The 12336-nt window shown below is 35.7% G+C and overlaps 1 protein-coding gene across 3 annotated transcripts in view; it reads left to right on the top strand.

Annotated features, from left to right (window-relative positions):
* Positions 1 to 12336, top strand: part of LOC111154993 (zinc finger protein 148) — a 119757-nt gene that overhangs the window by 41142 nt on the left and 66279 nt on the right. For all 3 annotated transcript variants that reach the window (XM_022514972.1, XM_022514971.1, XM_022514973.1), the window contains one exon: positions 8280 to 8628. In XM_022514972.1, coding sequence (XP_022370680.1) covers positions 8296 to 8628 — 333 coding nt within the window. In that variant the 5' untranslated portion in view covers positions 8280 to 8295. The remainder of the gene's footprint in view (positions 1 to 8279; positions 8629 to 12336) is intronic.

The following is a 12336-nucleotide window of genomic DNA, read 5'->3' as shown; positions in this document are numbered from 1 at the left end:
TAGCACTTCTCTGTTTTGAAATAAGTTTTGGTTACTATGTAGCACATATTAAAAATAACTTAGGTCTTTAATGTTCCTAGTGTACAGGGAAGTTTGTTTTAAGTGTTTTTGATACTCCTTTTATTATACAAAACTATAGAAAATTCATAGTTTCTTAACAGAATAACTATTCTTAACATTAGTGTTTGAATTGTTGATATTGGCATAAGATGTGATGGATGAAACAACTAGATCCAGCAGAATGTAGGGTTCTGTTTTGTTTGGACCTTTTTTTAATTCTCCTTCCTCATTTTCAAGATAATTTACAGCTATTTCTTAACAGTATGAGTTGCCAAAAATTTCACGTTTTAATATTTTTAAATATCACTATTTTCTTGTTGTTACCTTATTTTAGAAGACTTTGGTGATGAGTATTTGGAATACAGAATATGTTTACATTCTGCTTTATTTGATGGGGGATGCAAGCATATAGAAATGCCTGTTAATTTTGACTTAAATATTTGCAAATTATTTTTCTGTGGTTAAGAAAGTGTCAGAGATTTTCCTTTGCTTGTTATATTATATAAAATGACAGATCTTAGCTTATATTTTCTCTTATTTAATGTCTTTAATTGTTGCTAGCATTGATCAGAAAGACCATTTTGTCCACTTGCCATTATTATAAATGATGCTCCTGTTAGAATGTTTTGAACTAGTAGTTATTTAAAAATCATCAAGGAGTGTAGTTTACAAGATATACTTTATAGATGCAAAATGGTAGTTATACAGAGGTGTATCTGAAGGGGTTTCTGAATATAGAATATGCCTAGACAAGAAGTAGACTTTGTTTTTAAATTAGAGATGAAGCATTTTTTTTGCATAGATAAAACTATTCTTTTGAAAGATGAAAGAGAATAGGAAACTTCTTGAGAATGACCAGTAGCAAATTGTTAATCCATATTGATCATGGTTTGCTTTGTCTGACCGGTTGGTCTTGAGGCTGACTGATACTTGTGTTTTCAGTGCTGGTATTTTTTAAGCTGTAATTTCTCACTGACTCATACATAGGTTGGAAATGTTAATATCTAAATTAATATAACCAGCATCCTCCAGACAGCAAGGAGTTTGTTTTGGGTCAGAAGTAATTTGTAAAATGTAGCTTTTCTGTTTCAGAATAGGTTCCTTTGAGTACTTTTCTTTTGCATTTAAGTGAGGTTTATAGGTTGAATGGGTTCTGGTACAAGGCAGGGTATTGTTGATTTGGGAGAATATTTTGAGTTGGAAATTATACTTTTTATAGAAAAGAATGATGTTTAATTCCTAAGCTTGCCTACTATAATCTGTTTTGACTCATAATGTTGGAAGCTCTACATTGTTCAATAAAAGTTGGTGGAAAATAATATACAAAGTAAATCAAACAGAAAAGCAGTATCTTTAAATGAGAAATATTTCTTTCATGTTTGAATGCAAGATTTAATTAATGGTGATAAAGTGGCAGGTGAATATTTGTGTACGTTCTGAGGGGGAACTAGGTGCTTCCAAAAATTTTAGAGGATTATGGCAGAAGTCTTCCAAATCTGTTTTCACCTTAAAATGTACAGCCCTCTTTTCTTGGAATCAGGTGTTCTTTAGAACCTCTCCTATATTTATCAGCCATACTTAGGATTATTTTGTTTGATTTCCAAGTGAAAATGGTTAGGTAAAAGAGAAAGGAAGTTTCCTGCAGTAGCTTGGTAAAAGTTTGAGCCTGCTTCCCCCCTCTCTCTGCCTGCCTCTCTCTGCCTATTTGCGATCTCTCTGTCAAACAAATAAGTAAAAATCTTAAAAAAAAAAAAAATGGAAAGATTAAGATGGTATAGCATATACCATATATATGCATAGGTAAGCCTATGCAAAGAAGAATGACAGGATAATTTTACTAAGGTGTGAGTGGTAGTGGGAAAATAGCGAATGTAGGAAGTGTCCATTTGCCTTCCAAAGGCAAAAATGAGATTTTGTGTCACAAAGTTCTCCTGTGATACCATGTGGTGGGAATAGTCAGCTAAAGAGACTTGGATTGCTTTACCAAGCCAAGCAGTGGTGACGCAGTAGCCTCAGAGTAGGTGAGTGAGAAGAGGAGTTTTGTGAGTTCTGAATGTGTTCATGTCCCTTTTCAAAGGGGAAGGTTAGTATACTAAGGCAAAAAGTGCACTAAACCTGCTAAGCCCCTTTTGAAATGCCAGTGTACCTCCTGGCTATGACTTGGTGTAAACCCCAGTTTATCTGTTAAATGGGGATATACTTTTATTGTCTTGAGTGTTACTGTATGTGTTAAGTGATGTAACATATAAATGTACCTAGCACAGTGTCTTACAGCTAGCAGATCCTCAACTTACATTAGTTGTCCTTCCTCTCTAGGTAATGATAATCTCTGAACTTTATAATGCAGACCCAAACCTATTAATGAATTCAGAAAGGACTTTTCCTTATTAATTGCATAGAAGTCCCTTAAAAAAAAAATCAGTAGGCACTTTAAGTGCCTTGCAGAGTTGATTAAAAATGAGTAGTATTGGCCAGCTTGTCCATATGTTATGCTTCTGTTAACTTTGTCTTCTGAAAGCAAGCCCAAACAGTCCCCTCAGCTTAGAAATAATTATCACAAATGCTTTTATTAAAAGCCCATGTGTTTAATTCTTTATTGAAAATCCTGACTCAAAGCTTATTTACTCCATTTCATCTTATAAATCTATAAAGCTTACTTTTTAATTGCTTGCACACAGTTGATTAGAAGCATTAAATTAGAAGGTGGTGACAAGGAGAGTCAGCTGTCCCTTCTGGAAGACAGGAGAAAGTGATGGCTAATAATTTATGTTCTCTTTGAGTAGAGCATTGCTGTTAGGCTTTAATGACTAGGGGCTACCTAATTGGCCACAATTTGAATTACTTTTACACAGCGGAACCAAACATTTTTCATTAGGAGAGGATGGTAAGGAGTGTGCGGGAGACAGATCATTGAATGGAGCAGGAAATTGTATTGTGGTGCCCTAAATATCCCTGTTGCTGTACCTGTCAGCTTTTTTGACAGAGAGAGAGAGATGGAGATGAGGGAAGAATAAAACTTGGAAGGGAGAAAGAATGTAGTTTGAAGTAATCTGCTAAAGGGAGATTTAGGAAAAATTGGCCCGAGGTAGCCTATTCCTCTTCTCTCTTTTGCTATGTTCTAGTTTTTAGTGATCTCTGTTCTGGGTAACTCTGACCTTCAGAAGAAAGAGGGCTATCCCTTTAGCTGAATTAGCCCTAGGACATCATTGTCCATCTTGTCTTGGCTCTAAACAGCTGTGACGTTTTATACTCTTTGTCAGCTGCCCGTGGTCCCTTAAAAAAGAATTTGTCATCACAAGGAACTCAGGGTGACTGGCTGCTTATTATTCCACCTAGCCCTTCTTTTTCCCTGGTTGGACAGAGGCTCATGGGAACACAAATTGTTTGTTTCTTTTTTTCTTCCAGAGCAGGCTTTCATGTAAGTGACATGATTTAAAGGAAACATTATTTCTTTCTTCCTCTCTGCTGTGTAATATACCCCTAACACCTACATTTCCATTAATTGTATAGATGTTTGGGTCAAAAAGCATTAGTTGGCTTTTTGACATTTTAGCATTTAATGTTCACTTTTTTTTTTAAAGATTTTATTTATTTATTTGACAGAGAGGGATCACAAGTAGGCAGAGAGGCAGGGGGAAGCAGGCTCCCTGCTGAGCAGAGAGCCCGACACGGGGCTCGATCCCAGGACCCTGAGATCATGACCCGAGCTGAAGGCAGTGGCCCAACCCACTGAGCCACCCAGGTGCCCCTAATGTTCACTTTTTAACATGGATTGATTACATCAGTTTCCTTTCTTTACTCCTGACTGATCCTCCTTGAAAATAACTGAAGTTAGAGAAGGAAAGTAGTCTATGTTAACTTTTGTGCATAGGACCTTTTGTTGGATTCGGGCTGTTGAATGTGCAGTGAAGCACATGAGAGCTTTCACTGAGACCATGCAGGAGTTAGAAGGGGGAAAGTTAAAGATGGCAAGTGAATGTTAAGAGAGTTTCAGAGGCAATAGAAATGGTCTTTCCTTATCATTTTTCTTGTAGCTTTGTCCTTTTTTCTTTTACTCTATCCTTGGTGAAATTAACTTTATTGTTTGAGAACCTTATCTAATTTCCTGTTCAGCGTACTCTGCCCATTTACTAGTTGAGATGTATGGTAGAAGTATGGTTCAATTTATATGTCTATGTGTCTTCTTCTTGATTGTTTTCACCTAATATATCTCCAAGAACTTTTCACCTGGTACATACAGCAGCCTCATTCCTTTTAATGACTGCATGTGTTCCATTGTATGGTTGAATCATAATTAATTGAACAAGTCTTCTTTCAGTTGATGCTTAGGTTGTTTCTAGTCTTTTCCCACTGAAGGGTTCCACCAGACATCCTTGTACATACATCTTTGGTTAATTTTGATGAATTACTTTATATGATTATGTATATTCTTAGCAGTGAGGTTGCTGGGTCAAGGGGGCATGCAGTTTTCATTTTGATATTTCCAAGGCTTGCTTTTATGTATGTTCTTAGCAGTGAGGTTGCTGGGTCAAGGGGGCATGCAGTTTTCATTTTGATATTTCCAAGGCTTGCTTTCAGCCCTTGTCAGAGCAGCGTTCATTGATACTGAAATTTGTATCTTAGTATTTTCTGGTGTTTCAGGGAAGTTGTCTCAAAACAGTTTCTCAGCTAGCCAGTAACTCAAAATATATGGCTTAATTTGGGGTCACAGGAATAAGAAATCATATGTAAAAAAGGAAGAGAGATTCCTTTTTCTGTGTCTGTGGCCTGATTTCAAGCAGATTTTCGAAGAGGTCATATTTGTCTTTTATTTAGTCTTTTCCACTTCCTTTTCCATTTGCTCTCTCTATATTGAGGTGTGGTATCTTCCTGTTCCAAGTTCCTCACCCTGGCACGTAATGTAAGCCTACCTTTTTTCCCAAAATAGTCTCTGTCCCCAAAGTACTTTGACTTCCTCAGTACTTACTGTTTTAGCCTCATGTTAGGGATAACGTTAGTAAAAAATTATATTTTAATGTTTATTTTCATATGTACATTTTATATTAACAGTATTTTAGGGGTATAGTTTTAAATAGTATGCATATATTAGGATATACTCAATTTAAAAAAAGTGATGAGGTGCATCATCATAAAAAGTGGAGTTGGGGACCGTTGCTTTTGGGAAGTGTAGACCTTGTGTCAGGTTAACAAGTCAGCTTCAACTTTGGCCACTTTTTCTTTAAAGTTATCAGTTTCTTTAAGTTGACCTTTTAATGACTTCTTCATCTACATCTCCCATATTCTTTAAAAGCTCCCCAGTTTTTTGTATTTTGTTTTTAATAACAATATACAGTAGCAGCTGGAGCAGCAGTGAGGAATTGCAGTAAAGGGTGGCTTTGTGCTACATAATTCCCTTCCAAATTAGGGACTTTCCACATTCTTTAAGGAAACAGTAAATAGATTAGAAGAATGTAATTGATTTGGTATGAACCTCCAAAGAAATGGCCAGAATAAGCAAATTTTAGCCCTGTAGGACTTCAAGTTTCACCTTCTTATGGGATAGTTTATTTTCTGAGAAACGTGATAAGTAGAATATTAGCAGAGGACAGTTACTTGGAGTTTTATTTAAAATCTTTGTCCTATAGATTTTTTAAAAGGATTTTAATTATTTGAGAGCAAGGGAGCGAGAGAGCAAGCAAGCATGACTGGGAGGAGGGACCCGGGGAGGGGCAGAGGGAGAAGCAGACTCTGCTGAGCAGGGACCCGGATGTGGAGTTTGATCCAAGTTTGCTACAAAGATTTTGAAAAGTAAAATCAGATTCTAGGTCCTTTGTTTTATGTATTCTAGGCTGATAATACCTGGTACCAGGGAAGATAAGTTTAGTAAGTAAGGATTATATTTTTTGTGTTTTTTAACTTAGCTGTTTATGTGGGGTTTTTTTTGAGCTGTTCATTTAAGTACTAGTTTTTCAGTAAATGATAACTTTAGTAAATGAAAGTGTATTTAAATTTCAGTAGTGTGTTTGAATGTACCTGATCATTTATTTTACCTCTGAAAGCTATGATCAGGGTACTAACCATTATCTACCTGATTGATTTGGGAAAGAGGTAACCAAACTGAAACATAGTTAATGCATTTACTACTTGTGTACCCTTCCCTTTGGGTAGGATATGTATGTTAACTTTACACAGTCTGACAGTAGAAAGCGATTTTGAAAAACAAACTCTGTACCAGTGCTTTCAGCCTCTTTGAGATGAAATTTCTTTGGATTTCATGATTGTTCTGTTAGTTCCTACAGTAACACAGTTGAATTTGAATTTACAACAACCAAAGTTAGAAGGGCAGATGTAATATTGCCTGTTTTTTCTAAATAATGGAGTAAATAAGGTAATGTAATTATTTGATTGTGTGTAGTTCTTATGACCTATTAAATTTTTTCATGTGCTTTATTCAAGATATTATTAACAAGTTTCACTTTTATTTCATTTTAATGAATTTAAAAAGTGTAAAACATAAAAATTTATTATAGTAAGCTTTCAAATTAGAGATAAATATAAATATAGAAAAAACTTATGACAATTTCACCACCCAGTGATAATGTTAATATTGTTAGCATTTTAGAAATCTCTACATTCAAACACACACACATTTCCTTTAGTATATTGGGATATTCCCTTACATTTTCAAATATATTTCAAGAATATATATTTTTTAAGATTTTATTTATTTATTTGTCAGAGAGAGAGCAGAAGCACAAAGAGCTGCAGGCAGAGCAGGCAGAGCAGGCAGAGGGAGAATCAGGCTCCCGCTGAGCAAGGAGCCTATGTGGGACTCGATCCCAAGACTCTGGGATCATGACCTGAGCAAAAGGCAGACGTTTAACCAACTGAGCCCACCCAGGCGTCCCTTTCAAGAATATTTTTATTGTATACATGCTTTTCTGAGCTTCAGCAGATGTATTGAAGTATAATAACTGACAGAAGCATGCACATATTACAGATGTACAACTTGAAGATTTTACAAACGAAGTACACCTGTGCAGTCAGCATTCAACTCAAGAAAAAATATTGCTGGCACCTAGACCTCTCCCATTTCCTACCTACTATCAGCAGCAACCCTCACAGGGTAGCCTTTATTCTGATTTTATTTTTAAGAATAACTGTGAGAGGGGCACCTGGGTGGCTCAGTGGGTTAAGCCTCTGCCTTCGGCTCAGGTCATGATCTCAGGGTCCTGGGATCGAGCCCCGCATCGGCTCTCTGCTCAGCGGTGAGCCTGCTTCCCTCTCTCTCTGCCTGCCTCTCTGCCTACCTGTGATCTCTCTCTCTCTCTGTCAAATGAATTTAAAAAAAAAAAAAAAAAAAAAAGAATAACTGTGAGATATAATTTATATATGATAAAATCCACCCATTTTCAGTGTTCAGTTCAGGGATTTTTAATAAATTTACTGATTCGTAAGGCCATCACTATAGTTTAAAACATATGTATGAATATATTTTAACCAGTTTCATTTTGTTGAATGCATAGTTATTTCCATTTTTTTGCTAATGTAAATAATACTATAGTGACTTTTCCTGTGTATTTTCTTTTGTCAGGATAGGTTTCTTAAAGTATAATCACCAGTTTGAAGAAGGTGTGCATTTTTATGGCTTTTGATACATAGTACTATATTACCTTTGAAAATAATGGAGCTAACTTATTTTCTTACCGTTAGGAAATGAATGTCTTTTTTTTTTTTTTTTTTATTTACCTCAAATTTGGACTTTTTTTTTTTTAAAGAATCATACCAATTTGGTGGATGAAATCTGGTAGCTCTGTTTTAATGCTCATTTCTTTGATTACTGCTGTAAGTGGCTTTTATTTTATATATATAGTGATTTGCCTAATAGTGGTTTGTCTATTTATTTATTAATGAATGCACTTTTTTATTTTTTAAGACACTTTAATATGTTAAATGATATGAATCCTTTGTTATAAATACTTCCCCCAGTTTGCTTTATGTCATATTCATTTTTCATAATGAAATAGATTAAGATTTTATGCCATATTGTCAAAAATGAAAATTTGTATTCTACTAGTCTTTGGAAACTTATCTTGGTAATTTTAAAATTGGAGATGATAATGAATTACATGAATAAAATTTTTCTGTTAAAGTGTGTACCTTTCATAATTGAAATTTAAAAAGTATCAAGTAGACATATAAAACTAATTTATTATGCTTTGTTGCCAAACTTATTCTAGGCAGTTATACTTAAGCATGAACATTGACGACAAACTGGAAGGATTATTTCTTAAATGTGGCGGCATAGACGAAATGCAGTCTTCCAGGGCAATGGTTGTAATGGGTGGAGTGTCTGGCCAGTCTACCGTGTCTGGGGAACTGCAGGAGTCGGTACTTCAAGACCGAAGTATGCCTCACCAGGAGATCCTTGCTGCAGATGAAGTGTTACAAGAAAGTGAAATGAGACAACAGGATATGATATCACATGATGAACTCATGGTCCATGAGGAGACAGTAAAAAATGATGAAGAGCAGATGGAAACACATGAAAGACTTCCTCAAGGACTACAGTATGCACTTAATGTCCCTGTAAGTAATTCCTTTATAAGATTAATATAACTTATAGTTAGAAACATAATTAATTTTGTGTTCAATAGTACTTCAAGTCATTGAGGAAATTTCAGAAAATATTTAAAGGCTTAATAGCTCAAATGGATGTTCTTGAATAGGTATGCTAAATGTTGACAGAAATCACATTTGAAAAAGCAAAATTAAGTTTTTGTATTATATACATTTTAGAAACTTAATCTTTTCCAGGATAAAGTTTCTCTGTCAAGATTACTGTGTATTAAATTTTAAGTGCTTAAATTTTAAAGATTTTGTTTTAACTTCTGGGTTTCCTTGAAGAGGAGAAAGATTGAATCTTGAGCGTAACTAGGAAAAGATCAGACACTTGAGGGTTTTTTCCCTTCAAATTCTGTAAGTTGACAATTCCTGGTGTCTCTATTTTTTTCATTATCTTTTTAAAAGGTATATGAGCTTTTTAGTTTTTGAGCTTTTTTAGTTATATGAGCTTTATTAGTTTTTCCTGTTTATCTTGGATGTCAAGTATTCTTTTGTAGGCACCCATAACTTTTTTGACTTTTTGTGGTTTTTTTTTTTTTTACCTGATGACCAGCAAAATTATAACCATAATGTAATCTTCAGTTCTTTTTGTAATATTAAACCTGAATTTCTTTCATTATATCTAATATACTGTGCTTTTTCTTTTCCTTCAGAACCTTCACATATCCTGCTTACAGTATTCCCTTCAGGCATACCCCCTTTCTGTTTTTTATTTTTATTTTATTTATTCATTTGACAGACAGAGATCACAAGTAGGCAGAGAGGCAGGCAGAGAGAGAGGAGGAAGCAGGCTCCCTGCCCGAGCAGAGAGCCTGATGCGGGGCTTGATCCCAGGACCCTGAGATCATGACTCAAGCCGAAGGCAGGGGCTTCAACCCACTGAGCCACCCAGGCACCCCTAGATTTACTATTTCAATAGCTAAAGCCCCCTTCCTGTTTTTTAATCTAGATAGTGGTTCATCATTCTCAGCCTTCCCCTTCTGTTTAGTCCAGGTTGAGTTCCTGCAATAGGGACAGTTACTTGTCCAGTGTCTATCTCTCTAATAAATTGCAGGCTGTATGAGAGGATGAATTTTTTCTTATGTTCCATTGTATCCCAGGTGTTGGCACATTGTGTGAATGAGTGAATAACACTTATAGTTGTGTTCTAATACGTGTGCTCACCAACTTTTTCCTAGCCCATTGCAGTAACCTTATCTTTTTTTAGCCTGTTCATGTGATGGATTATATTAACTGATTTTTGATTGGGGAACCACCCTTACATACCTGTAATACATCCCACTCAGTTTTGGTGTGTAATTCTCATTATATATTGTTGGATTCAATTTGCTAATAAGTTGTTGAGGACTTTTGTTTTTATGTTCATGACATATATTGGTCTAGTTTTCTTGTAATACCTTTATATCTGATTTTGATATTAGAGTAATCCTGGCCTCATAGAATGATCTAGGAGTATTCCTCTGCTTCTGACTTTGGGAAGAGATTGTAGAGAATTGGTATAATTTCTTACATAAATGTGTGATAGAATTCACCAGTGAGTGCATATGGCCTGGTAGTTTATTTTTTGGAAAGTTACTACTTACTGACTTAATTTCTTTAACAGATGTAGACCTCTTCAGATTGTTTATTTCTTTTGTATGAGTTTTTACAGATTGTGTCTTTTAAGGAATTAGTTCCATTTTATCTCGATTATCACATTTATGGGCCTAGAGTTGTTCATAATATTCCTTTGTTATCCTTTTAATATCCATTGTTGCTCAGCAGGTCTCTAGAACTGTTTCATCTTTCTTTTTTTTTTTTAAGTTTTTGTTTATTTATTTGACAGAGATGACAAGCAGGCAGAGAGGCAGGCAGAGAGAGAGGGGGGAAGCAGGCTCCCCGCTGAGCAGAGAGCCCGATGTGGGGCCCGATCCCAGGACCCTGGGATCACGACCCGAGCTGAAGGCAAAGGCTTTAACCCACTGAGCCACCCAGGCGCCCCCTGTTTCATTTTTCAAAACTAAATCTCTATACCCTTGGGGCTAATAACACATTATATGTTAATTAAAAAAAAAAAACTGAATCTCTATACCTATTAGACAAGAATTCCCTATATTTCTCCAGACGCCAGTAGAAGCTTGCTGATTTTATTGCTAGTTTAAGAGGCAGCTTTTCATTTTCTTTTCTTTTTTTTTTTTTTAAAGATTTTATTTTTATTTATTTGAGAGAGAGACAGATAGTGATGGAGATAATCAGAGAGAACGCAAGCAGGGAGGAGAGGGAGAAGCAGGCTCCCGCCAAGCAGGGAGCCCAACACAGGGCTCCATCCCAGGATCCTGGAGTCACAACCGGAGCCGAAGACAGATGCTTAGCCAACTGAGCCACCCAGGCTCCCCCAGCTTTTAATTTTCTCTGTTGATTTCTAGTTTTAAATTTCATTGATTTCAGCTCTAATTTTTATGATTTCTTCTGTTACTTTGGATTTATTTGCTTTTGTTTTCTAGTTTTCTAAGGGGGAAGATTTGATGATTGATTTTAGATCTTTTCTAATAAATGCATTTGATGCTATAAATTTCCCTCTAGGCACTGCTATTACTGCATCTCATGAATTTTGATAAATTATAGTTTTATTTTCATTTAATTCAGTGTATCTTTTATTTTATTTTTTTTTAAAGATTTTATTTATTTATTTGTCAGAGAGAGAGAGGGAGAGAGAGCAAGCACAGGCAGACAGAATGGCAGGCAGAGGCAGAGGAAGAAGCAGGCTCCCTGATGAGCAAGGAGCCCGATGTGGGACTCGATCCCAGGATGCTGGGATCATGACCTGAGCCGAAGGCAGCTGCCTAACCAACTGAGCCACCCAGGCGTCCCTCAGTATATCTTTTAATTTCTCAGATTTCTTTGATCCACATATTGTTTAGAAGTGTGTTGTTTAACCTCCAAGTGTTTGGGGATTTTGCAGCTATTTTTCTGTTAATTAATTTCCAGAATAATTCTGTTGTGGTCTGAAAGCATATATTGTATAACTTCTGTTTTCTCAAATTTGTTAAGGTGTGTTTTATGGCTCTGAAAGTGGTCTGTGACTGCTCCATGTGAACTTGAGAAGATTGTGTTTTCTTGTTGAGGATGAAGTGGTCTATATTGCATTAGCCTTTTTTAATAGGATTGACTGTCCTGTAAATGTAGATTGACTTGTCCAATCTATATTTCATATAGTTTCTATAGTGATCTTTCTGAATGAGATTTATATTTCTCACTCCCCCATGAAAACTTCAGTTTCCTCTTGCTAAACAGATAAAATATAGCTTATTGCAGAGGCAGAAAGAGCCCGCATCATCATAATCACATCTTTTCTAACAACCCTTTAGGCAGCAGTTCAGGAGCTTCTCTCATCCGTTTATACAGTAAACATATCAAATTACTTTAGTTGCCTGGCTCCACTATGATTTTTTCTATTATTACTTCTATGTATGTTGTATACACTTGTAATATTCTTTGATTGGCAGTCTGCTGGTTTTTACTTCTCTGCTGAAAAGATTCCTCTTGTTTGATTTTCATTATGAAAACTAACATTTTGCATCTCTTCACTTACAAGACCGTAAGGTCCCTTTTCCGTATCTTGCCTTCTACTTTTGTGTTCTCAATTCCTAGGCTGTAGTAGGCAGTCAGATATTTTTTGAGTGAAAAAAAAGT

Source organism: Enhydra lutris, unplaced genomic scaffold, assembly GCF_002288905.1.
Source record: "Enhydra lutris kenyoni isolate GAN:26980312 unplaced genomic scaffold, ASM228890v2 scaffoldscaffold39, whole genome shotgun sequence".
NCBI classification, from domain to species: Eukaryota; Metazoa; Chordata; class Mammalia; order Carnivora; family Mustelidae; genus Enhydra; species Enhydra lutris.
Note: the sequence above shows the minus strand (reverse complement) of the source record. Positions and strands in the feature narration are given on the sequence as shown.